Genomic DNA, 27558 nt, shown 5'->3' with positions numbered 1-27558 from the left:
GGTAACTTTTATAACGTTTTTTTCCTATGTAGAATTTATATACTGTTTCTACATTGTTAAGACAAGGAGAAATCTTGCTTATGTTTTTAAATACATTAATCCAGAAATCAATAGGTAAGTTCAGATTTTGAGCAGAATGTGAGAGAAACAGAGGGGTTCCAGCTAGGGGGAGAGGACACTTAAAATATTATAGGTGGTAGTGCAGCTTTAATTTCCTTAGATTCTCTTGTTTGCATATAGATGGCCCCTAGAAAATGTCATAGCAGTCTTACATACATATTTAACAGTCATATTGGAAATGTCAATGAAAATAAACAGAGGTGCATTGGGAACTTAAAGAGGTCCTGGAAAAATTCTGAAAGCGACTTCATGTTGGTGGGATCACATCAACTGTAGGTGGACACAACACAAAATTAGGCAGACACAACAGTGGCAAGCAAGGCCAATGCAACATGCGCTTGTAGGCAAAGTCACAGCAATGGCAAGCAGTGCCTGTCAAAGTAGGTGGAGCTAACAAACATGTAGGTAAAGCATTGCACTGGTAGGTAGTGCAAACACCAATGGGTAAAGTACATGTATTGGTGCTGTAGCTTAATCCAGCAGAAGGAAGATTCCAGGATTAGCATTTAAGTGATAGTAGTTGAGCCTGGGAAGTCCTTACTGTTGCATGAAGCCACTATAAGATACAACATTTTTATTGGGTCTCATCCACTATCATTCTCCCACTAAATTTTCCCTGGCTGTGTAAAATAAAAATAAAAATTACATTGCCCCTGATTACCTGTACCCAAATGTTTTTAGTCATCCCAGCCATGGTGATGGGCATGTCCTTACCCCCAAGAATAAGTTCCACCCACCCAATGCCCTCTGTACCTATTCTTGGGTGCAGGGGAGACCTACTTTTAAATATAAATGTGATTAGTTGTAAATACTAGCATCAACAATTTAACAGATGGTTTTTTTTCTTCTTTGCATTCGAAAAAGATTATCCCATGAATACACCATGCAAAATGTATTGCGAATAAGATGAAGCAGGTATATACTGTTTTGCATAATAATTTGGCCATTAATAGTGATAGATATACAATATTGAGACCATCCTAGTGACTGCTTTACTATGTAGAATGCATCCTAGTGACTGGTATAGGATACAGAGAGCATCTTAGTAACCACTATACCATAGAAAGAACAGTCTAGTGAATGCCATACACTACAAAGAGATTCTAGGGACTTCTATACAATGCAGAGCGCATCCTGGTGACTGCCATACAGTGGCGGATCCAGGGGGGGGGGGCGATCGGGGCGATCGCCCCCCCTAGCAGGGGCTTGCTGCCGGCGGCTGCACACTATGTGCAGGTCCGTTCGGCAGTGACAGGCAGGGACAGTGTGCTGCCCGGCTGCTCTGATTGTGTTTTAAACACAATCAGAGCATCCGGGCAGCACACTGTCCCTACCTGTCACTGCTGAACGGACCTGCACATAGTGTGCAGCCGCCGGCAGCCTCAGATGTAAAAAAGGGGGCGGGGCATAAAAATCCCCCCCCTACATCGCCCCAGGTAGAAGAATTCTTTAGATCCGCCCCTGCTGCCATACAATACAGAAATTATCCTTATGAGTGCCATACATTACAGATAGCATCCTAGTGAGCAATATCCAACACAGAGAACATCATATTCATCAATATACAGCACAGAGAGCAACTTAATAAATAACATGCAATACATAGATAATTCTACTGGTGGATATACAATACAAATTGACAGATATGCAATAGAAAGAGAACCTTATTTACTGCCATACAATACTAATACAATTCCTAGTGATCTATATACAACACAGAGAGCATCCTAGTAACCACCATACAATACAGAGTTTATCCCAGTAACCACCATATAATATAGAGAGCATCCTAGTGACTTCCGTACAAAATGAGAGCATCCTTGTGACCACCATACAATACAGAGGGCATTTTATTGACCACCATATAATACTAGCATTCTAGTGAATGGCATACAATCCATAGAAAATTCTAGGGACTTATGCACAATACAGAGCATTCTACTGACATATATATATACCATACTGAGAGCATTCTAGGGTCCCATATACAGCACAGAGAGCAGGTGCCCTCCCCTAGTCAGACATTGTACCTGCTAAATCTCCTCTTGTGACACATTATGCTATATCATGACACCCCATATTGATTCTCTCTCATATCATGGCCTCTACTGATATTATGGATCCCTGGTATTGATTCTCTCCAAATAATGTCATCACCCCCATATTTACTTTCCACTATACCATGCCCCCTGGTATTGACTTTACTTTATATCTTCCCCGCCTCCCCCTTCTGTTTTGATGTTTCCCATATCATGGTCCCCCTGTATTGATTCTCTCTGTTATATTACCACACCTGTATTTTCCCCAATATCATGGTTCTCCTATACTGATGCTCCTACAGAGCATGTGCAGCAGAGCAGAGATCCCACAAGATAATAATTTTCTCATTTCACTTGTGTGACTAATTGCTATGTGGCCCGCACTATGTACTGAGACAGTAAATCACAATACAGTGCCTTTATAGGCAAGGAACTGCCCGATCAGTCTGGGCAGCCCAGCCCCAAGGTTAAAACCTGAAATAAATATATTTTTTTTAGACATTATAAAAATGTCTTAGGCGTTGGGCCATTGGCCTAAGGTCTGTGGCAATTTTCTTCTGAAAATAATGCATTAAAGTAGTACAGATGATCTACAAAGCTAGGCTTAGATTGTTAGGAGCTTCTGTTTTATAATTGTTTTAATGAAATTGATGCATACAGCAAGTCATGTGTATCAAATAGTGAGATGTATCTTCAGCAGACACAAGTCCCTGTAAGTTTCTTGTCAGTCGTGTTTTCTGTCATTTTGAAAGCACCTTTGTTTTACAAACAACTGAGAATAATTTTTCAACACCTTTTTGACAGTAGTTCCTTTGTTTTTTGTAACTTGATTTCTTATCTTCATGTGGTCTAGATAAATACATTTTTTAAAATGGGTGTCAGTTCCAATCAAATATTAATATTTTACATATTTATCTGCAAAGACATTTACCACTACAAACCGTTTTCTATTGTAATATTGTTAAAAACTTGAGTAATATTTAAATATGATGTCACAGGGCACTGGATACATTATACTAGTGTTTGTAATAGTTTTGACCACAATATAAGGGTTATTTGCAAAGCTGCATAAATTCAGGCCTTCAGATCAAATACTGTTTTGTGACATTAAAGCAGCCACCACATAGAAGGTTTTTTTTCCTATACATAGCAAGTGACGTACCTTTTAACTATGCACCTGATAATCATTTTTTTTAGATGTCCTCCTATAACTCATTAAATGCTTTTCAAAATCTCTCAAACACATGCCTCCCATACACAATCAGTCTGCTACACAGACACAGGCTTTCAGACTCTCAGCATGCCATGTGATGGTAGAGGGGAGGGGAAAGGAGTGGGAGGATTTTGCAGTGAAAACAGAGCTCAGAGGGGTTTTCCAAAGCCTCTCTGCTCACTACATCATGTGCCATGTAATTTTGGGTGCCATAGTTTTCACATTACACTGTGAAAGTCTGCAGAATTATAAATAATTAGTAGCAGTTGAAGAAACGAACCAAGGAAAATAATGAACAAGCTGTTTCTTATAGCCTGCTACAGTAAAAAAAACCGCACCTCTTTTTTTCACATAATTGATGCTTTAAGTGCCGTTTTGTATTATTTGTGCCCATTTTTATTGGTAAGTGCTTGGCTTCGAATCAAGATGGCAGATACTGCAGGGGTTCAAAAGTGTGCTCTGTAAATAGGATAGGCATATTGAGAGATGCTTTATTGAATGCAGGCTAGGGGCAGAAATGCGTGTGCCATCATGCAAAATCAAGATTACATGTTGTGTGACAAGATATTTAAATTAATTTAAACAGGCTGAAAAGTGCTGTTGCAAAATATGGAGTGGCATTCACAGCTTAGCATGTGGCTGCAGAGCCTCTTTCTCTACACATTGCAAACATATTTTTACAGTCCTCTGAGTTGCCGGTAATTAGGAGTCGGGGTATAAATTTAGTTGGATGTCTTGTTGCATCGACCAATAAAATGTATACAGGAAATCTAAATCCACCTACGTAATAAGAATATTTAAACAAATGGCTCATAAAATGAATCTAGTAGAGATGTTTCCTTAATCTAAGGACTTAGAGATACAAATTAGATTTCAACAAGTAGTATTTAAGAGAAAAATGGAAAACATTAATAAAGGGATCGACCAAAAGTGATAGTAGGCAATAATTTTAAAGTCACCTTATACTTAAATATAACTTTTACACTCATTCTGTTTTTCACAAAAGCAAGTTTCTTCTTATTAGAGCACAAGTCTTTAATTTGCTTATTTGATTGTGCCACAAACTCCAGACCATTTCTATGAGACTATTATACACTTGGGAGGTTAGTATTTGATGCTTGTTTGTAAACGTGAAATACTTTTGTTTAGTTATAAATTCAACAGTCTCTTTTACATAGAAATCATCTACATCCTAAGCAATGAGGAGCTTTATATGAAAATACATCCAGAGATTTAAGAGAAAATGAAAGTATAAAAAATATTCTGTAAAAATAAAAATATAGAACACAGAGTAGCCAGTAGTTTAAGTTAACACTGTTAATATGACACCATGTTTCTTTTCTGATTCGGTTAGCTGTGATTGTTTTATAGCTCTTTCGCTTTGCTCCCAATCGTCTTCGTCCATCTCAGTGTGTTCTTGGAGCCTCTCATTTGGGCATTCCTCATAATAACTCCGAAGATACTTCCCAACAACCCATCCTTTGTACTCCTCTGGCGCGTTACATTCCAAACCATTGTAGTTAACATTATAATGATGCTTTAGCCAATAGAACAAGTAATGGATGTGGTAGTCACATCTCCATGGGTTGCCTCTGAGCCACAATTTTTTCAAAAAGTACAAATCTTCCAGGACACGATATTTTAAATTAGAGAGGTTATTTTCTGATAAATCCAATTCATGGAGATTCAAGAGACCTGAAAATGCAGCTGTGAAAAGGGAATATAAAAATAGCAATGTGATTATAATAGGGTGAATTATTTATTACAAATAAAGTTAAGACACCTACATACTAAGTCTGTAGTGCTGCAGAATAAGAAATGTGTCTTATAGTAAAATGCAGAAACAATGACGGACAATGTAAGCATACTCACTTATTTTATGGCTAAAGCGGAATACAAGATTGTACAACATTTTGGAGAGTTTCACTTTCACTGTAGCAAAATGCGCTATATTGCAAAACCATGAGTAGGATAAGATAAGAGAATCAGGGTAGTAATTTTACTAGTGAAGAGCAGCATCATGTCCCTGTGCTTTACGCCAGAGCTTGTTACTGATGTTAGATGAGGGAGGGTGGCTGTGACTGATATTAACAGGCTCTGGCCAGGCTGTTTAACATGCCAGGATGATGCTAAACAAACTGATTAAAATCTAATCACTCAAGCGACATAGTGTGGCCCAGACAAATTCTGTACTTAATAAAAGAGGCTCTATAACACACGTGAACTGTTGAACTGATAACAGTACAGTATTAGAGTATATATTGTTATCTGAATTAAAATGACAGATGCAAAGTATATTATCTAAAGGGAGTGGGTTCTGCAGATATATTGACACTAACTTATTTCACTAATGTGAGCATAAGAGTCACTCAATGTGCAGTAAATATCCATACTTCTCCATCGCTAACTTCATAAGGTCCAGGGAAGATTCACAGCTGGGAATTGTACTCTCCTATCAAAGTGTACTTAACATATTGGTTTTCATTGTATTATGTTAGAGAAAATAGTAGATAATTCATGCTAATTAATGTTTCAAGCTAATCTATTAATACATTTGTATAGCTCAAAAGCTATCCCGAAACAGGTTTGCATCTAGAACCCTATCATTGCTTAAGTGTATCTATACCTAAACATAGCGGAGGCCGGTATATTTTTGGACTGTTGTGGACTGTTCTGATATTAAGAAAATGCACATATTCACATCACTAAAAACCAATGACACCATTGAGGTATGCAGCACTTTCTGCCTTGTGCCTTAGTGGCATTTCTGGTTCCTTGAAAATTGTTAAGCTGAATATTGGTTAAGCCCACTATATGGCTGCTTCCACTGTGTTTGGCTGTACGGTTCCCTCTAACATCTGTTATCAATTTCAAGTTCGTAGAAAATGTTCTTACCTGGATCTATGAATTCTATCCCATTGCTGCTCAAGTTTAACATCTCCAGATTTGGAACATCTATAAACACATTTGATTGCAGTTGTTTGATTTTATTGCTGGACAGATCAAGCTTCATGATGTCTGGAGAAATATCAGTTGGAACTTTTTGTAAGTCTGAAAGAATGAAGATCATCATTGTTTGTGGTTTTATCAGTGACACTTTGATACAGCTGTGATTGCTTTACTGTGTGATTCATTGCTGTAGAAAGCCCCTCTCACTCCCTATGAATTTAGCCAGAATTATATTTCATATATTATCATCTTACCATATAAGTGCCTTCTGCTATGTGTGGATAATGAAAGATAACAGAAGGATCCCTGGAGCACTACAATTCTCATCATGTCATATTAGGTGAATGTGAATACTTTGTTTACATTTAATATTGTCCTTATCTATTAGTATTAGCTTCTAAAGCCTACAAAATAGGACTAGATGGTAAAAATTGCATCTAACATGCAGAAACATTCTAATTTTATTGTGCAGTCGATCAATACAAAAAAATAAGAACATTTCCAGGGATAAAGCTTTAAAACCTGGGACTGACCCTTGAAAAATTAGGGACTGCTGACAACTATACATACTATAGGTGCACCAGAACAGGAATCGTACCGTGCGCAGTGTTTTTCCTGTTCTGTAAAAGCAGATGTACAGAGCATCTCTGTATGCTATGATAATATTGGAACTCTGAGGCTTCCTGATGTCTGTATGTAAAGAGATTGAGATATCGTTCCAGGCCTGTTTACATACTATATGAGAATTACAGAAATGAAATGTTTCTTTGCAGTGAATTCCCTGCTAACTACTGTAGACTCCAAAGTTGTTGTTAGACCCTTGGTTTTTATCATTTCTGTATTTAAGGTTTCTATTTATTGCCTTTCTGTGCCACATTTTGTTAATACATTAGCATTGTGAATTCCTTATATTGGTCTACTTATTTCAGGTGATTTTCTTCCAGCACTACATGTTTGCATACTTGCCTATTTTCGGCAAGTGTAGTCCAGGAGAGGGGCATGACTAGAGGGTGGGAGGGGGCGGGGCGCGGCCAGATGTTATCATTGGCACAATACTGGCAGCTCCCAGGGAAGAACCACTTGGCTGCGGTAGCTATCAGACACACCACGTCTGACCAAGGTGCTTAGTCCTGAGAGGACTGGTCATGAGGTACAAACTGAAGTCAAAGGATTGTAGAAGGTAGAATAGTGATGGATGAAGCCAAAATCAAGGGATTGGAGCAGGTAGAGTAGCGATGGATGAAGCCAAAATTAAGGGATTGGAGAAGGTAGAAAAGTGGGGGATAAAGCCGAGGTCGAAGGGTTGGAGAAGGTAGAAGCATGGTATACAGTCCAACAAAACAAGTCTTCTTCAAAGCACAAGCAGAGAAATACAAAACAAAACTTTGCTCCTGAAGAGGTTTGGTAGAACCTAGGGACATTATAACGGCTACAAACAGGTGATATAAATTGTTCTGATTGTCTTGATCTTTTCACTGAAGGGCTGATTGCAGAGTAAGGAAAGCTGTGCAGAATTCTAGGTGAGGAGACTAACTAGATTTCTGTTGTTAGCAGTGTGGTGATTACAGGAATTGAGAGAAGGTGTTTGTAGCTGTCATTGTGAATAGTTATCTGACAGCTGTCATCTGGAACTAGTGCTGTGAATCCTCACAATCATACTGTTGGTTTAACCATGAGTTAATAACATAAAAATGTAAATATAGTAATGCTCCCCTCTCAGATATAAATTGTGAACTTATTGTGTAAACAAGGAATTAATCTACATTCTCCTGTGCATTTGTTCTGCTTCATCTAAGATGAGATGGATGTTATATGTGAAGGAGTCCGTTGTACTACTTAGCAAGGATTTGTCAACAGGCTCTGTCTATAGTCAGAAAGACTGAAGGGCTGGAGGTCAGCAGATGTAAAGCTGTACTAGCTGAAAGGTCCAGCATGTCCTATATACAAATATAGGAAAGGGAGCACATCAAAGAAAAAATGTACATAATTCATACTGGCGTCAATGTTTGCATGAAGGGAGTACAGCAAAGAAAACATTTACATAATTCATACTGGCGTCAATGTTTGCATGTATGTATAATCAGTGAAAATAGGTCCCTCACGCTTGTTGAAATCAAACCCCTTAGTGAAGAAAGGGTAATAACATATTGTCATATTTCATATGTATATGTGTGTAAATTTGTGACTAGTTCATTGGAGATAAAATCATTTTACTAGGATGTAGCGGCCAAGAAACATGTAATTTTTAAGAATTCCCACGGAATTGTGTGTGCCAAGCTGAAGACTCATGTTTATAAGGTTACTATATGTGATCGATAATTATCATTTCTGTGGGAATCAATTTCATATTGAAGATTTGTTCACTTTTCCAACCTCTCCCAGGTACAGCTACATTAAAATAAGTAAGGTTTCTGATTCTGTTTTTATCCTTTTTATGTCAAGAAACTTGTTTGCATTTTAATACTGTGTCATATTATTATTATTTTACCTTAAGCATTGTGGTTATTTTACTATATTAAATTCCATTTATCAATGTTCTGCCTTTCTTGTGTTCTTAACATATTCTTGTGTTCTTAATGAATTCATGTGCTAGATAGCTTGATTAATAAAAGTGCTATATAACTGAAATACGGATGATTATTTGGTTAATGATCACTCTGGTTGATTTAAAGCGTAATTGTATTGAGATATAAATTGTGATGGTATTCTGAGTTAAGGGGAGTAAACTAAGACTTTGGTGGTTGCGGTTTTGGAGTAATAGTAAGTGTGTGATATAAAAAAGTGATTTTAATCATTGCTAGACAGACCAGGTGGGTTTGCTGTGATAAACCCTTTGTCGCACTCACGTCACGCAGGCTCAGGTGAGTGCTGTTCGTAGCACTATTGAAATGCTTAGTTCTGCATATCTAAGTATTTGGGCTACAGAATGTTCTGCTTTTACTCATTTTTCGGGTACTAAGAAATATAGAAATACTGAAGACAAAAATGAATAAATAAATAAGCAACATATATGAAATGACACACTAGTAGGTGCTCACTAATCTCACCCTGTAAATTATGATTCTTGCATTAGGGAGCTAAATGTTCCTGACTGCCTTCTCTTGACTCCTTTGTCTGTCTGTGTGTGTGTGTCTGTGTTAGGGAATTTAGACTGTAAGCTCCAATGGGGCAGGGACTAATGTGAGTGAGTTCCCTGTACAGCGCTGCGGAATTAGTGGCGCTATATAATAAATGATGATGATGATGATGATGGTGAAGGTGCCTGTGAGACAGCACCCTAAAACCTCCTGGGCGATATCCATGGAAACATTGGGCCTGATTCATTAATGCACGAAAACGATTGTAAATTGCGCTGTTGTTTTTTGTTTGTTTTTTAAAAACGTACGTAAATGGGCATATGCACATCTGTATTCAACAAGGAGCGGATCGTCTATTGTTGAATATGGGTCTAGGTACACTCTGGTCCAATAGAGGATGCATTGCAGGATACGTCCAATACATTTTAAAAATATACAGTCGCAAAGGAATGCACATACAAAATAAAAATCAATTAATGTTACCTGTTAATAATATAGGGCGTGAATCATTAAGGAAAGTTAAGCAAAAATTTGAGCGAGTTTTCTTACTCAAGTTTTCTGGACAAAACCATGTTGCATTGTAAGGAGTGAAAATAAATGTATTATTTTGCACATTAGGAAAATACTGGCTGTTTTTTTTCATGTAGCACACAAATACTTTATACTGTATTTGTACACTAAAATTTAAAGGTGATCTCGGACATGCCCTACCCCAACTATAAATCAGCCATCACATTATAAATTTACCTTCACCTCCAATGCAACATGGTTTTGCCTTACTTGCTTACTTTTGCTTAACTTTCCTTAATGAAAGGCCCATAGTCATTAATGACAAAACATTAATAAAGTTTTTTTTCCACTTTTTTTCTTCTCCATAAAATACATTTATTAGGATGTTATGAATGCCTACTGTACATAAAAAGGATTTTTACAAATGCTCCTGACACATGTTCTAGCATGCATACGTGAGTCATCACTATTACTCTGCACTTACATCTAAACTGTAACTGGTGCAAGTGACATGACAGAAAAACACTTACCTTTTAGATGCCCAAAGCCTGAATCGGACACTACTGCGTATTGAGCTTTGCATGCCCTTACTGTACATTGACTACAGTACATATACCCAGTTCCCTCTCAGTTCCGCCCATGAAAACATATGCTGTTGTAAGGGACCTTTGCACTCAATGATGAATTGGATGTTGCTGCGTTCACTGGTGTATAATCCTGTTTTGGGCATGCGTAGAGCAATTTTGTGCAAAATATGACAAGTATTGGCATTTACATTCCTTAATGAATTAGGCCCATAATGTTCAATGTATATGCTTAAACATTGTCGAAGTCGTATAATTGGATGAACGAAAGTATATTGGTTGATATTGGTTTATTGGTCGATTGCACTCAGTATGCCACGCTACACGTGGCATATTGCGATCGCACGGTAAAATACGCACGTACACACTCGCATTACATTATTTAGTTATTTATATAATTCATATTCATATTGGTTCCGTCACACTGTAATTTATGAGCAGATAGTATTTGGTTTATTATTAGTTTATATAATATGATTATATGTGCACTTCAGTGATATTCAAGGTTCAGGTTATAGGAAAGGTGTCATGTCTAATATCATATTAAACCCCTAATCATCAGCAGCTGTCCGGTGCATTCGGCGAAGAGATTGCACATTGCATACTTTAGTTATTGATGTTAGGGAATAAACCTTTGTATGATGCTGGCTATGAAATGCTTATTGACTAAGATGTAACTGGAGCATTGGCGGGAAGAAAGGAGCAGATACCCTGGAGAGATTACCCCCACCTTTGGATTCCTTAGATTGAACCAGCCTATGACTTGTTTACCCTGGACCCATCTGATGTCTGGACCTATAGAAGCAAGCCACGTCATCTCTATTGTTCACTCTTTAACACTGACTATATATAATCATAGCTGCACCCCCACCAGCCTCAGTCTACCCTGATCACAGTATTCAAGGGTGAATTACTGTTCACTGGTGCCCGTGGTTAGCGCAGCGGTATGTATGTATCTTTTGGTATTGGCTGTACTGTACTGTATCTTAATATAATAATGTATTGAATTGTTAACTATTTACACCTGCTAAAATAAATCACTTTGTGCGTTAGAAACACAATACAATCGCCTATGCAATGCTTATTTGAAAACGATAGAATTACTTTAATAACATCCTACCAACATACAGTACAAGTGGGTGGTAGACATGATTTGTAGCTTATCTACGTCTTGCCCACCAGTAGACTATGCAGCACAAATACTGAAATGTGGGAAACTCTAACATGATTCATTAATTATTTTAATTAATTGCATAAATCCAGTTTTGGGAAACTCTGATGTGTTCTTAATGGACGAATAGTGCCATGAAGTTCCCTTTCAGTAATTATCATGGTTGGAAATGAGGCTCAAATAATAAAATCAAAATTTGTAGGGAAAAAAAGGATTCTTATAGCACTGCTGGCAGTGCACAATTACCACAAGCCACCCACAGTAATGTTGTCTATACCAACACTGTTATGTACATTCATCCAGAAAATTCCATGAAAATATTATTAATGTATAGATGCATTTTATTGACTTTAGTTTATATTGGTATATAAGATCTACTACATCTAGCCACCAAAGATGGACATAAAAAGTAATAGCAGTAGACAAATGCTGGCAAATTTGTGCTGATTGATTTTATTATACAATGTTCTTCATGTTATTTTTATTATGAATTGCCTCCAGCTGCTAATTGTCTTTAAGCGATATCTTGAGCTTCCATCTGTGGCTTAGATGAGATCTTGAAAAGCAGACAAGTCTGCTGGACTTCACGCTGTGTGATCATTGTATGTCCCCTGCTGCTCTGTAACCCACCGCAGTCTGGATATGTTTGTGATTCTTTTAACAGCTCTAATTATACTTTTATATGTTAGATAGTTAGTTTAAGGGCTAATGTACATTGGTCATTTTCATGAGTTCTTATACCTCAGAATAGGAATCATTGATCATTATGAGGGGCGATACACACAGGAATTCATGTGAATGATTTACAGATTATGGATATGGTGTTCGTGGCATCTATGATACGTCCAATATTTATAGTAATCCTCAAGTGGACTGTGGGTGCACCCTCTCTATTCAAAGGTGTGCTCAAGCTTTGCATGCCAAGAGTAAAAACCCTGCATGGGTCATGAAAACACATGTGTGTATATAGCCAATGCTTGCATACATTTTTTATGTGTTTCATTGTAAAGTGAATGCCTATTGTTGTATTTTGTCACTGTAAGTAATATCAAGTTGGAGAGGCTAAAGTAGGACCATTAGAATGTTCACAGGGTTAAAACTGGCAACAAAATAATATGTAAAACGTGCCTCTTTATGCAACAAAGTCCATATATCATAAATACCATCTAGAACAGTGATTCCCAAACATTTGTGACACAGCTTTGATCACTGATGTCACTTGATTTATTTTTTTGTGACACACAAGTCTATCTATCAATATGTGGCGATAACAAGCTGTCTCGGCAATACTGACCGTGAGTACTAAGCCTTAACTTACCGCTTCGTTGGGTCAGTTTCACCATGCCTAACTAAAACATAGTGAACTACAGCTAGTTTATTTCATTTACAGTTAAATAGTTCACATATAATCTCCAATGCATATATTCCATGTTTGAGTATTCCCCTGTTCGCTATAAATTGTTGTGACATATCCAGCCTATTGTTCATGTTCATTTGTACATTTGTCTCAACACATTGGTTAGGAATCACTGATTTTGAATCTACTTAAAATGACAGCAATATTTAAGTGGTTGAAATTGGCTGTTCTTTCTTTAGCCTTAATATATAAGTTATTGCTGAGTTATTTTCAGATTTAAGTACATATCTAGAGTAAGTAGTAGAAAAAACCTTTTTACAAACCTTTTCTTCTGCAGTCTAGTGTTGCTATTGGGTGTAGATATGTATGACAAAGGGTCGAGTCTACTGAAGGTTTAGTGATCTTGACTCTTTGTAATGGCCTAGGTTGCCCATCTTCATCTTCATCATGGCATATGACTTGGGGTGTAATCTGTCTCAGTTTCTGCCCTTTTAACTCTGATGGGGTCTCACACTTGGCATAATTTCCAAAATTCCTGTTCCGTGGAATCTGTAGTAGTGTCACCAGAGATTCCAGCTCACAGTGACATTCCCAGGGATTGTCATAAAGACGCAGATAAGTAAGCCGAGGCATATGGATAAATATCTCCTCGGACAAGATTTTAATCCGGTTATGTTGCAGTAAAAGAGTTGATAGTGTTTTTAAACCATAGAAGGCCTGGGTCTCAATTTTTGTAATTTCATTTTGTTGCAAGTCTAGACTCTTTAGGTTCTGAAATTTAGAAAACGCATTATTTTTTACCATACGAATCCGGTTTCTCGCTAGCAGTATGTGTATCAGATCTTCTGGCCAGTCCTGGAGGACAGATGTCTGTTTCCTTTCCTGGCAGTCCAAGTATTTTTCATTACGATATGTGTATATATCGCACGGTAATTCTGGAGTGTAGCGTTTAACAGTGCTGGAGACTTTCTTGGAACTGTGTTGTTTATTATTGTTCCCTCTATTGTTTCTTTTGAACTTCCTGAACTCAGATGCTTTGCAAAATAAAAGTAGCATTATAAGGGTAACCACTTGCATCCTGACATCCAGCTGACCCTGATTTTCCTGTACAGCAATGAAATATCTCTCCCCAACCACTTCACAGCTGGAATAGTTGGAACCCCTTTACTGCAAAGCAAGAGAATGGAAATGTAAACTTTTATTTAGGCATTTCAGTAAAACAGCAAAAATACACTTATATTACTAGACAAAAAATCAACTAATACCACGTGAAAAAAAAATAAAAAATTGTCAATTATGCTGTAATAAGGTTTTAGTTATTCTTACATGACTGTCGGCTTTTTAACTTTATTGAAATGGACAGAGAAATAGAATTAGTTTGCTTTAAAAACTATTATGTATAAGCCATACAAATCTCACTGGTACTTATTATTAGTTGTACTCGGAGAACACATTTAGGGCAAATTGTGCCATATACCATATTTTAGGATATATGCTTATTAGCGTTTACTAATTTTTTAATGCTGATCCAGAGTTTGACACTTAATTTCAAGAATATTAACTAAAGATTCTAGCTATGGGTATTACTGTTGACAGCGGTAGCTGCTTTTTAATAGAGAAAGCATGTATGCGGTGTATACCGCAAGTGATGTTCTACAATCATCATATTCTCCCACAGCATATTTACCAGACAGTGATTTGTGTAATTGGAATGAAAAAGTAGCTGAAATTTGATATAGATTTGGAAGTACAATGCAGTACCACAACCTCACAAAAGCAACAGACTCTTCCAGGGGCAGTTACAAGTTACTTTCTGTTTACATAGATGGTGTCACGATCCAGCACTCACCTGAGCCTGTGTGACGTGTGTGACAAAGGGTTAATCAAAAAAAGCCACCTGGTCTGTTTAAAAATTATTAAAACTCTCCCTATCTGTTGCAAACACTAACTTTGCCTTACCAATTATGCCGCCACCATGGTTTGTTGTGAAGAGCTGACACTCTTACTCAGGAGCCTTCGGTTCCCCCTTTAAACTAATTTATCACAATTTACGTTCATTAGAGTTATCATAAACCAAATTATCTTCCCTGACCCAGAGTTACCATAAACCAAATGATCTCCTCTGTTTCAACTAAGTATTGTTCTAAAACCAAGCCTGTCATGTGAAGTGTAATTTAATATGGAAAATAAATCCACAATTCTTAATATGAAATACAATTAACAAAATGACATACAACAATATAATACAATCATTTCTTGTAAAATAGAAAGGAATAAACAACAGAAATGGTAAATACACAAATGATCAGTTTACTGTCTGCTGGGAGGGCATGAATAATAAAACATTTCTCAAAATGAAATTAACTCCCAAAAGTGAACAAATCTGTTAGATTTATAGGACATTTTAAACATGCTGCAGGTACCCACAGCCCCCCTTTCACTGTGATGTCAGACCTCGAAAGTCTGTGTAAATGACCTCTTTTTAAACACCTTTCAACTCAAGATTTATTTACAATGGCCTAACATCTTTGCAGAATGTCCTTCAATGTTGTGTCCTCCACACAACAGGCCATAAGTTTCCCTTCATCTACATACCACTCCAGTAAGTATGACATTTGAGAAAATATGACATTTTCCTGTGTCCTTATTTCTCTTCATTCAAATTTATTCCAGCTGCTCTGCCTCCCATTTGAGATATCCAAAGATATCACAGAATCACCAAGAATGTGAGGGACCTGTTTGTTGCATATTATTGATGATATTGATGTAAGCTTTAAGAGAGATTTCAAGGACTTTAGCTTTCATGACCCATAAATTGGCATTGGGTACCCATCCTTAACTATGTGTCGCAAAGTCTATCCATAAATACCTCATGGGTAGAGCAGAAGAGTTTAGAAATAATCACAGAGATAAATTGATTTATTCTTCACCTTTCAATTTTTAACCCATGGCTGGACACAGTGTTCATCTCAGCCATGCCAAGCTAATACTATGAATACATTCACAAATGCATATTTGCCGTTTTATATGTATAGTAATTAGCTTGCATATGACATAAACAAAGCATAGGTTTATGTTACTACTGCATTTATATGTATTTTAATTCTGACCTATTTTGTGTATTATCAGGAATAAATGTACAAAATTGGTGTTGAAACGAACCAATCTATCATCATAGTATTCCAGAGTACACAAAGTAAGCTCAGACTGTAGAAATAATTCAAGTCTCTACAAAGCACAATTTATTAGCTCCACATACACAAATGGATATCTCTTACAGGGGAAATTATTATTATTTTATGCAGTGCATTTATTTTTTTTAAAACAGTGATTTTTATTTAAAGATAACAAAATAACGTGTCCAGCATGTACAAATATAAAGTGAATACCAGCAGCTTTCCAAAAAGCTTGAACTGTTTATGTTTAGATATAAAAATAAGGGGTAAGGGGATAATGGAATTTCGTGTCTACTATTAAGCCCTTTTCAATCTGCCAAGATTTTAGCTATTGGGGCTATGGTATTCTCTGGAAATTTTCTTGATGGGATCTCGGCTTTGTATCATTCTTCCCCCTTTGGATTCACCAATTGTACAATGGCAAGGGTGTCCCCTCTCCCCACTGATTTTTGCTCTGTTTATTAAGCCTCTTGCTGCAAGAATATGTTCTAAACAAGAAATAATAGGTTTAAAGGTAGGTAACACAGAACATTATATAGCCCTTTATGAACATGATGTCCTGCTAACAGTAACAAACCAAGCTCGATCACTTCCCAATCTTTTTAAAGAAAGATGGGGAAAGATATTCAGATTAAAGAATCAAGCTCAAGAAAACAGGGGTACTGGACTTCTATATCTCCGACACAATGAGAGTTTATCTAACCAAACAATATCACCAATTATTACAGGCTAACTTTCTACAGTTACTCTCCCAGATAAAGTCTGACCTCGACACCTGAGCCCACCATTATATGTGCTGCATAGGCAGTTTCAATTCCATTAACATTATTATGTATTCATATCTTTACTGCATTATACAGCTCAATTTATATGGACAGGAAAGTGCCTTGGGTCCTACAGAGATCCTTGCAAGGTAACGGTCCTGGCATCACTTTAAACATTATTACATTGCAGAGCAGCTTGCTCAATGCATTCTGTTGAACAGCCCAAAGCCAATTAGTATATGGACAATGGTAGAGTCAAAGAGTCTGAAGGTGATCTCTCACTCCTCCCTACTCTGACTCTTTCGATCACACCACCCAAAATCAATTTTGCTTCACCTGGTAATAGCTTCTCCCTTGCAATTTGGGAACAAGCTATTAAACTCCATGTGCTAGCCCCTTTGTCCTGGGTCTGTCTCCACACTCATTTCAACCCTAGCTGGCAGATGGCATATGAACAGTATCACACGTGATAACTATTTGTCCTCCTTTGCCGATATTCAGGTTAAATGTAACATGCTTAATAAGAACTTTATCTAGTACCTACAATTCAAGCTTTTCCATGATACAGTAAAAGATTGCCTATCCAGCAGACCCATAAGCAATTTTGAGTAACTTGGCATCGACTTCAGGCTTAGTATCTACTCTGTATGCGAAATTAACAGAATCAGCCTGGTGAGACTCAGATGAGATGACATGGGAGGCAGACCATGGAGAGAGTCTTTTGGGCCTTCCTGTTATTGACCTCAGTAAATCATATAGCAATGCAATTCAAGATGCTAAAAGTATAGTAGCAAAAATTGTCCTCAGTGATGAGGACTGAACAGAAGTCAGAGAGCATACAGCTTCTAGTTCCATCTCTGTGAGAATTAAATAGTGATGTATACATACTATCATATTGCTGGAACTATAGACCAACAAGACTGAACACAGTCAACCCAAAAACTGACAGATGTTGGAGGGGCTGCTCAGTGGAAGGTTCATTTATTCACATATTGTGTGGAACTGCCCGAAGCTCTCTGCATTCTGGCACGATATTAACATTTTAATTCATAAGATACTACAACTAGATATTCCCTTCTCTCCAGGTTCTTCCTCCTCCCTCTTTAAGTTCCATCGCTACTTATCATCAACGGAAGCTGATTAGGCATATTATTTCTGCCCCCACCTGCCAGCTAGCGGCAGTCTACAGCCACTTCGGGACAATCCATCAGTAATAAAATTTGACATACATACCAAAAAGAGTTTATTACGAAAATGTTTATGACAAAATATTTACCAAGACCTGGGACCACTGGTCATCCTTTGTTAATGATTGTCTTCCGCTCACATGAACCTTGGTATTACACATACACTCAAGATCCCATCATAGCATGCATAGCCACAGTCCTTCTGGTTCACAGACCCTCCTTGTTCCCTCCTATTCCACAATGGTAAGCCATGCTGTACCCTCTTGTACCCTCACCCCTTCTTTCACTATAATGTAAAAACAAGATCAGCTAGCCTTAGATGCATCAGATAATTGTTGAATGTTAATTTTGTTGTTAACATGCATTTTTCAAAATTGACAGGTATCCAGCAATCACTTCAAGCCAAACAACCAGTGAGATATTTAAGAATTTCTAGCAGTACCAGAGTTATATATGTCAGGGTGTCCAAAGTCGATTGAATGTATCACCCTTGCCATGTAAATGGTGAGTGATTCTTCCCATGGATGTAATGATCAATATCCTATTTCTACTGCATTTAAAGGATACAGAGAAATGTGCTTCCAAATTTTTGCTACTATACTTTTAGCATCTTGAATTGCTTTGTTAGATGATTTACTGAGGTCAATGACAGGAAGGCCCAAAAGTACTGTCCAAGAGATCAATGGAACTCTTATCTGGAGAACATCTTCATGTAACTGCTGTACAGCACACATATTTTTTAAATAGCAATTTTCAAGCACTATTTCCCCCACCACTTACCCTATATGATTTACCAGTACTTAAGCAAAGGTCTCTATTTTTTCCACAACTTTACAATCAAATTATGGGAAGTAACTTGCTGTACAGTTTTCACTTTGTTAGCAAGAAATTATTCTTACTAATTATTTTTCTTTTTTGTTCTGACAAGTTAAATATTATATTCCATGGAAGATCCTACAAGAGAAGATATATTTAGAAAGGAAAATATGTAGTGACAGCATATTCCTTGCATGTTGTAGTATGCTGTAGTTCTAAGCCTGCTGGGTGCAGCGCTCTAAATTAAGTCTGGGAATTCGCTTTGGAGTTCTTTGTTTAGTTTATAATTTGTTTCCTTTTAATTAATTTACTTTCTGCTAGAAGTAAAATATATTATGTCATTTTATTAAAATATAACTCTTAGAAATTCACCTGTAGTTCACCTGTACCAACAATATTAAATATAATTTGTGTCAGTGACACACAATAATATCTCAAAAAGAGGATAATGGGGTCTTATGAGTTTTGTGTTCATATAAAAAGAGATGCCACATATGACCAGCATTATTTGGAACACTTCAAGAGCTTTCACCAAGGTTTGGGACCCATGGTTAGCCTTCTTTCAGGCGTGCCCACCCTTTACATAACCCAACTCTAACACCTCATCTCTTTCTTGGACTTCTCTTTCCTTACAATGGATCTAGTCACTTCTTACCCTCCTTCCTTTTCCCCCTCTTCTCTCGTTCCTTTCTTCCTCTATATTCTCTCTTTCCTTCTTTCCTCTTTCTACAAAAACTTTGGGTCACTCGCTAATACTAAATTTAAAGGTTCGGTTGTCGTAGTGTTTCATATGTTCTACGCTGGCCGTTGATTTGATTACTTCTTGTCTATGCTTGACAATTGTATTCACTATCAGGGGTGCACACAGGATTGCCCCCCCCCCTGACCCCCAAAAAAAAAAAACCCACGAGAGAGAGCTGCTGCTCCGTTTCGGCAGCGCTGTCCAATACAGCAGCCGCAGCGCTGTCAAAGAAGCGGACGCTTCTTTGACAGCGCCGCGGCTGCTGTATAGGACAGTGCCGCTATGGTGGCCACTTAGCTCAGGGGGGGGGTTCTGGAGACTCAGAAACCCCCCTGTGTGCGCCACTGACTATGTCAATCGTTTTCTCTTTTGCTGTTGTTATTTTGACCTTGCAAAATAAAACTTTGAAAAAAAAAAGAGATGCCACATGCTAAGTGCTTTTTTTAAAGGTCCCTGAAGTCCAGGGTTTAATATCCTTTTTATTTTACGGAAAGGGACGCATAATTCCTTATAATGCATACGTTTTAAATTAAAACCCAGAAAGTACCTTGTATGAGGAGATCCTCATATCCAAGTGTATTTTACCTTCACGGGTCTATATACATTCCATCAGGGGACACCTTGAGTCATGTGACACATGGGACATCAATCACTACTTTCCAAATATAAGTGATGACATCATTACTCACCAAATACAAGGATATATTTCATAGCATATTTTAGGTATATTTATGTCACTTATGTATTAAAAAATAAAAACGTAATTTTACTACATTATACTTATAGACATTAAGGCATGATGAAAATAAATTGGCCATTATACTCTGTCCACATTGCTAGCCTTACTCTACTACTTCTCCCCTTAATTCTCTTTGATACACATTTAGTACGATCCTCTGCATTTTTGTTTTAATCCCCAGAATTCCTGAGAAAAAGGAAAATATAAAGCAAGCGCTGAAACACATTTTCTAAGTTGGTTTAAGTTTAGTTATATATCACAGTGCATAAAGCCAGGCAGATGTCTTGGTTGGCTATGCATTGAAGGTTCCCCTAAATAAGTAATCTTACTGTCAGACTAAGCTTTTATCCTGCTATGGTGCCTGTTTTCTTTCACAACGGATGGGAGGATGCAGAGGATGTGTGATTGTAAACTGGCCTGAAAGGAAAGACTGCAGTATTTATTTTGGTTGGTCTCTTAATTATTATTGGATGTGAACTGCAGATTTCTCCCATGAAACCTGATACGAATTGACAGGATGCAGACCGAGGCTGCATCGAGAAACACAGAGGGACCTGTTTATTTAACATGGAAAAGCCCTGTCTTCTATGAAAACGGGTGTCACTAAAGCTCTCACTAACTTACAACAAAGGCATAGGGTAATATGGGTGCCCAACACCTGTGTGTGCCTGGGTCTTTTGAAAGTTTTCAATAGGCAATGTCCAATTTTGCCAGTGGATAACTTTAATAAGGCACAGAATCCATGTTTAATGTGTATCTCTACCCACCACCACATTGTATTCATTCATTTGATGAGCTCAACCAATAAAGATGACAATGCAGTATATCAGTTCATTAGTAACTAGTGACATAATTAAATTATGTCACTTGTTCTTAGTCTGTGTTTAGGTCGCTGCATTATTGTAGTTAATAATTGTTCTGCTGGTTGCATTGAGGGTAAAAAAGTTATTTTAAAAATAAAGCAGTTAGTTGTATCGTAGTCAGAGTGCAGTACATCATATTAGCCTGCAGGTGGAACTGTATGCTGTTGTATATATTTTTGCCATTTGACTGTAATGTGAACATCCTTAGACTTCAGTTTCAATATACACACTGAAGGAGGTAAAGGAGATATAAAGATACAGGGTTTTGTTTATTACATTTTAAAGTATGTTTAGCACTACACAATGGGAAGTTGTTTACACTATTTCATCAACGTAGAAACAATTTAATTTCCTCAATGATGTAATCATTTTTGCTTCCTCCTCATACCTGAAGTTGTTGTGTTTTTATGGTCAATAATTGTTAACATGAGTGATTTCAATTTTGGCATATGAAACCTTTTTAGTTTATTCAGGTCTGAAAAAGAATTAATATTAAAAATGTGCTTCTCTTGTAGGTGAATGTAGAAATCTGCAAGACTTAAATGTGTCAGAGTGCCAAAACTTAAATGTAAGTGAATACTTCTGTAGAGTTCAACATTTGCAACATCATAATGGAATTAATATGTTCATATGTAATATCTATCTGAAGCCAGAGCCATATGGATTCATTTATTCATGCTGGAAATTAGTTTACCCTTCTTGCAGGATAAAGTGTAATTTTTAAGAAGTTACATTTTGTTTCACAAAGTGTATTTATCTCCTGCTCACTTTTGAAGCAGCCATTTTGTGCCAGTATTCATAACAATTCTGGAAGCTAATGACATCATTGAGTCATAATGACCTAGTGAAATATGAAGTGAGATTAAATATTTGGTTATCCCACAAAATTGCTGCCTCCAGTGTATAGGCAGTAGGTACACACTTTTTTTTAACTCAATACATTTTTATTGAAATATTTGTAAAACATTTGAAAGAGGATTAACAGATATTAAGGGCGTACGAAAAAGGGGGAGAGAGGGATGAATAACTGGGGAGGGCTTGGGAACTATAAGCTATATGAGCCATGTCCATTAATTGGTGCTAACTTAATTTACATGTAGAAGACCTTCAGTCTGACAACACATGCTCTTTACTATGAGATGTACACATTTTATGAGTGAATGTCTTTGCAGACGGGCGCTAGTGCCGGAAAAAGTGCTTTCCCTGCTTAATAAATAGAGCCCTTAGTCTGGTTCAGTTATAGGTAGTAAATATTGACTGAACAGAACTTTGAACCATTTAAACAGTAATTTATGTGGTTTATTTATCTTGGATTTTGTTTTGTCCAGGATGAAGCAATGAAAATGATTTGTGAAGGATGTCCAGCATTACTTTATCTTAACTTATCACATACGGATATAACTAATACCACTCTGCGAGTTATGTCAAGGTGAGCCTTTGGTACCGCATGTTGTTCTTCTACCGCCACATGTCTGCTCCTCAACACTGACTGCAGTGGTTTGGACTGATTTCAAACATTGGTTCCTATATCTAGCCTGCACATGCTGGCAACACATTGCAGTTATTGAAAGTGCCCTTAGAGATGATCTGTCACAGTGGGGTATATATTACAGTGCAGAAGGGTGTTCCAATCCATTTTTTATCTTTCCTTTCCCCTTGCAGCTCCATGTCAGCATATCAGGCCCTATAAGATTCCTCATAATGTGTTTAGATTAGGCTTGTGAAGTAAATAGACCATACTTGCCAACTCTCCTGGAATGTCCGGGAGATTCTCGAAATTCGGGTCGGTCTCACGGACTCCCGGGAGAGCTGGCAAGTCTCCCGCATCCCACAATTGCGTGGCTAAAATGACGCGATTTGCGGTGAATTGCGTAATTTTGGCCCCGCCCCAGCGTCAAAATGGCATATTTGTTGTGGGGGCAGGGCCAACATGATGTGTTTGACCATGCCTCGCCCCCTCCCCCCTCTAGACACGCCCCTGTCCCGGATACAACTTGCCAAAAGTAGGCAAGTATGAAATGGACCTCTCTATGTAAAATAGGGATCTCTCCTGCTCGCAGAGTTAGAAAAGTGACTTAGGCTAGTCTTCTCAGCCACTAAAAGCATTACTTAGACTGCTAACTGTTATTTGGAAACACATGTCAGAGAATATGATAATGCAGATGGCAGGTGCATAGGGAATATTCATGTAACTAGTGTTGGTGTCACCAAGGTAGTGTGGGCTCCACTATCTGAACCACTCCCATCAGAAAACAGGTTAGTTATGGCTACAGTTTTGTATAGAAATGGTTTGCTTACTGTACTGTACAGTTATCCTATTTAAAACAACCTTGCTTCCATTTAAATGTGACACCTTCGCTAAATGTTCATAACTTTTAATGAATGGCTCTAACTACTGCTTTACATGTCTAACACTAGGCAACTCAGACTTAAAATAAATATTAAGAGAAAAAATGTTCCAGTGTACACTAGCAGCAGTGTTACTTAAAAAGGTATAGTCTGCCAAAAATAGCAATAATGTCTAGTGACCAGTATATGAACTTCATTTTAATTGAATAAGCAAGCCATGTTTATGAAAGCTTTTAATGAAAATGTCTCTGAGTTTGTAAAGATATTATTAAATTTAAATGTAATGACATATAGTGCTTGTGTATGAATATCTCGGTTATGACAAGTTTCTTTTACAAATATTCTACCGTTTTGTTTAGGTACATTGGTCATTTGGTGATGTTGTTCTATTATTATGTTTGTGCATTGGCTAAATGTGGCAGCTCAGATTGATAACAACATGTCTGCAAGTTAAACATAATGGGCCTGAGTCATTAAGGAGAGTAAGGCAAAAAAGGGGTAAGTTTGCTCCTGGAAAAAGCATGTTACATTGCAAGGGGTACAAATTAGGGGCCTGATTAATTAAGGATCTTAAATGAAGAGGTATCTTAGTTCAGTCTCCTGGGCAAAACCATGTTACATTGCAAGGGGTGCAAACTAGTTTTCTGTTTTGCACATAAGTTAAATACTGACTGTTTTTTTCATGTAGCACACAAATACTTCATAGCTTGTTTGTACACTGAAATTTAAAGTTGATATTTGTGCTACATGAAAAACAGTAATGCATTGTAACATGGTTTTATCAAGGAGACTGAAATAAGATACCTCTTCATTTAAGATCCTTAATGAATCAGGCCCCAGTTTATTAATTTGCACATAAGTTAAACACTGGCTACCTTTTCATGTAGCACACAAATACTTGAAAGCTTTATTTTTACACTGAAATTTAAAGTTGATCTAGGACATGTCCTACCCCAACTATAAATCTGTCTCCACATTTTAAATTTACCTCCCCCCTCCAATGCAACATGGTTTTGCCCAGGTGCAAAGTTACTCCTTTTTTTTTGCTTTGTTCTCCTTAATTACTCAGGCCCAATATATTCAAAGTAACAATGCAGAATGCAAAGAATTAATACTTGAGTCAAAACAGCTGTTCTTTAATTATGCAAGTATTACTGAATTGAAGTGTAAACGTTTGAAACATGCATGTCCTGAAGTTTAATATCAAACAGAAGAAAATAGACTGTAGAATGTAAATCATATTATAATTATGGCAGTTACTCAGAGCTGCTGAAGAAAACTTCTTTCTTCGAAACAGGCAAGAGAGCAGATTGCAGGTTACAAAACTTGTAAAGATTAACAGATGCTCACAATGAGCTGGTAAATATCCAAAAACCAGTGTGTCTGTAATGGTTAGCTATGTGCCTTAGAACTTGATGATATTTCTTTAAAAACGATGCACAGTCCTGTGTAGGTTGAGTCATACGTCTGTGAACTGAGGTGTATTGCCAGTACTCTGTTTTGGCTCAACCAAGGGCTGGCTCCCCTGGCACAGAAGGAGCTTGTAAAGAAATCATACGAGTTCTCGGTGGGTTTTTTTAATGGTCAACTTCTAGTCATTCAGGTTTCATTGAAATTCACACTCCAGTACTCTTTTTTAACAATTTATGGACCTGAAAGTTGCCTTTTGTTGCATTTATCATATTATGTGTAATTGCAATTAAGATTAATTTCTGCTGTTATATTTGTCAATACACAACAGGCAAGATTTTTTTGGTGTGTCTAGAAATGTCTTTTCAGCCTGTAGCATGCAACAGGAACTCACAAATTTTGTTTTAGCTATCAGAAGAACTGCATACACAATGATACACTGGTTTTCTTAACTTAGATTTACTGATTGTGCATAGCTTGCTTTTTTGTAGACTTTTCTTTATTCTACTTTAATCTTCTTTTATCATTATTATATATTCTTCCCACAAGATACCTGCTGAACCTGCAATATCTGAGTTTAGCTCACAGCAAAAAATTTACAGACAAAGGATTACAGTACCTGGGATCTGGGAAAGGATGTCACAAGATCATCTACTTAGATCTGTCCGGCTGCACCCAGGTTAGTCCTTTGTCTTTCTTTTTTCATGTAGACAGAAAGAGAATCCTTGGAGGGAGAAACCGTGTCTTGTTCTCATTGTGAATCTAGCTAGTGTGCTGGTCCTTCAGGAAACTTCAGTGGTTTTAAATTACAAGGCTGCAGCTGCTTACACTCTCCTAAGGCACATCACTATAGGCACTGGCTGCATTCCAAGGCAGTGTCATGCTTGTAAGCAACTGAGATTTACTGGGTAATGAAGAAGAAAAGACAATGTTTTCTACAATTATTTAACCTTTTGTTATGAAATAAACAATTAAACAGTATTTGTGGACTGAAAGTTATTATATATTGAGGAAAACTTGGTAAATTTCCTGAAAAGCGCAATAAATATTTTAGTTCTGCACACATTTCATGCACATGTGACAATTGGCTCATGTAACCAATGGATTAGTGAGACCTTGTTGATGCTTAGAGAGCTTGACAAATTAAGTGTGAAAGAAACTGAGTCGTCGTGAACATAAAAATTTCTCTTGAATGCCATTGAACCTCATATCTCTTTTCCTTGCAGTGTTAAGTGCTATCTCTTGCCCTTTTTGATCCTTCAACTGTTTATCCAACTAACTGTTAAGCAGTGCAAGTGCTTACCTGTCAGAGGAAATAAGAGGGACATACTGATGGACCCATGATATGGTGAAAACTTCATGTGTCCTTGAATTCTACAATGCAGGCAGATGGTTTGTTATTTTATTGTTGTAGGTGTTTTCTTATAGCACACATTGGTCCCATTAATACAAGATGAATAACATTTGAATGCCACATGATCTAAACAGTGTGCATAATGGGGTGTGTGTCTTCACTACCCTTCTAGACATGAAATGCTCTAAGATACATGGCAGTGTATTCACCTTATAATAGAGTTACCCTGTAATGCACTTTCGCCACCTTGTGGAGACCATGAACAATTCAGGTTTTAATGGCAAATGGGTGAGCAACTGGCTATGTGGTAGAAGTACCTAATTAAGTAGCCACTCATTAAGGAATGTAAGTCGTTACGTGCCGTATTTTGCGTTAAATTGTTCTGCGCATACCAGGCAGACCACCCATAGCTTCAGGTGTGTAAGCACTGCACTCTTGCCAACTTGTACATGGGATACTACTTCACTATAAAGCACTCACTTGCCTCCTGCAGTGGCCATCAACAGTATGCCAACATTACAGCCAAAATAAGGACTCTCCTGTTTGGGCACAGGAAGCCTAGTTTTCAGCATGTCTTTCCTTGGCCAAGCCATAACTTGATGGTTCTTAGGTATCCTTTGATTAACGTGAAAGTCCCCTCATAGGTGTCAGACGGAGATGTGTGATCAATCAATGACATTCTTTGAGTCTTCACATGAGTCTTCTGGTCTGCTGCAAACTGGTTTCCCACATGGGGACCGGAGAGCAACAGTGCTAGACCTCTTACCAGTACAACCAGCAGGATTCTAACTAATCCCGCTGGTGTGTTTGCAGCGGGAGGCTCTAGGGAGCAAAGCAACACAGCTGTGGCAGTAACAGGACTGCTGCTTCCTATCCTCCTGGAGCCATATTAGAGAGGCACCAAACAAGTCCTGGAAGTAATTTGAATGTAAGATTTAACAATATATCGCCCAGACTAGACATATTGGAGCCAGGTTGGAAAGGGACTGAGCCTCACTCACCATGGCAGTGTATGAACAGGGAAAAACACTTAATCCTCCCACTGAATAAATGTAAAATGTATGAATAAAGTCCAGGCTGATTTTCCTAGAGTGAATCAACCTGGACTGGTTAAAGGGACAGAGGTCCTGACTATATA

At 37.5% G+C, this 27558-nt stretch overlaps 3 protein-coding genes across 3 annotated transcripts in view; 2 read left to right on the top strand and 1 right to left on the bottom strand.

The window, feature by feature from the left end:
• LOC142152281 (N-acyl-phosphatidylethanolamine-hydrolyzing phospholipase D-like) overlaps window positions 1–27558 on the top strand; it is a 386092-nt gene that overhangs the window by 188119 nt on the left and 170415 nt on the right. The gene's annotated exons all lie outside the window — the stretch shown is intronic.
• Window positions 1–27558, top strand: part of FBXL13 (F-box and leucine rich repeat protein 13) — a 189170-nt gene that overhangs the window by 96010 nt on the left and 65602 nt on the right. Inside the window, exons 10-12 of the mRNA XM_075208743.1 lie at window positions 21823–21875; window positions 22636–22736; window positions 25616–25745. Coding sequence (XP_075064844.1) covers window positions 21823–21875; window positions 22636–22736; window positions 25616–25745 — 284 coding nt within the window. The remainder of the gene's footprint in view (window positions 1–21822; window positions 21876–22635; window positions 22737–25615; window positions 25746–27558) is intronic.
• LRRC17 (leucine rich repeat containing 17) lies at window positions 1507–25852 on the bottom strand. Its single transcript, XM_075208746.1, has 4 exons — window positions 25686–25852; window positions 13344–14187; window positions 6268–6423; window positions 1507–5079 (listed from the first exon to the last, which is right to left on the bottom strand). The coding sequence occupies exons 2-4, from the start codon at window positions 14095–14097 to the stop codon at window positions 4676–4678; spliced, it is 1314 nt and encodes a 437-aa protein (XP_075064847.1). The 5' UTR covers window positions 14098–14187; window positions 25686–25852; the 3' UTR covers window positions 1507–4675.

Source organism: Mixophyes fleayi, chromosome 4 (assembly GCF_038048845.1).
Source record: "Mixophyes fleayi isolate aMixFle1 chromosome 4, aMixFle1.hap1, whole genome shotgun sequence".
NCBI classification, from domain to species: domain Eukaryota; kingdom Metazoa; phylum Chordata; class Amphibia; order Anura; family Limnodynastidae; genus Mixophyes; species Mixophyes fleayi.
Note: the sequence above shows the minus strand (reverse complement) of the source record. Positions and strands in the feature narration are given on the sequence as shown.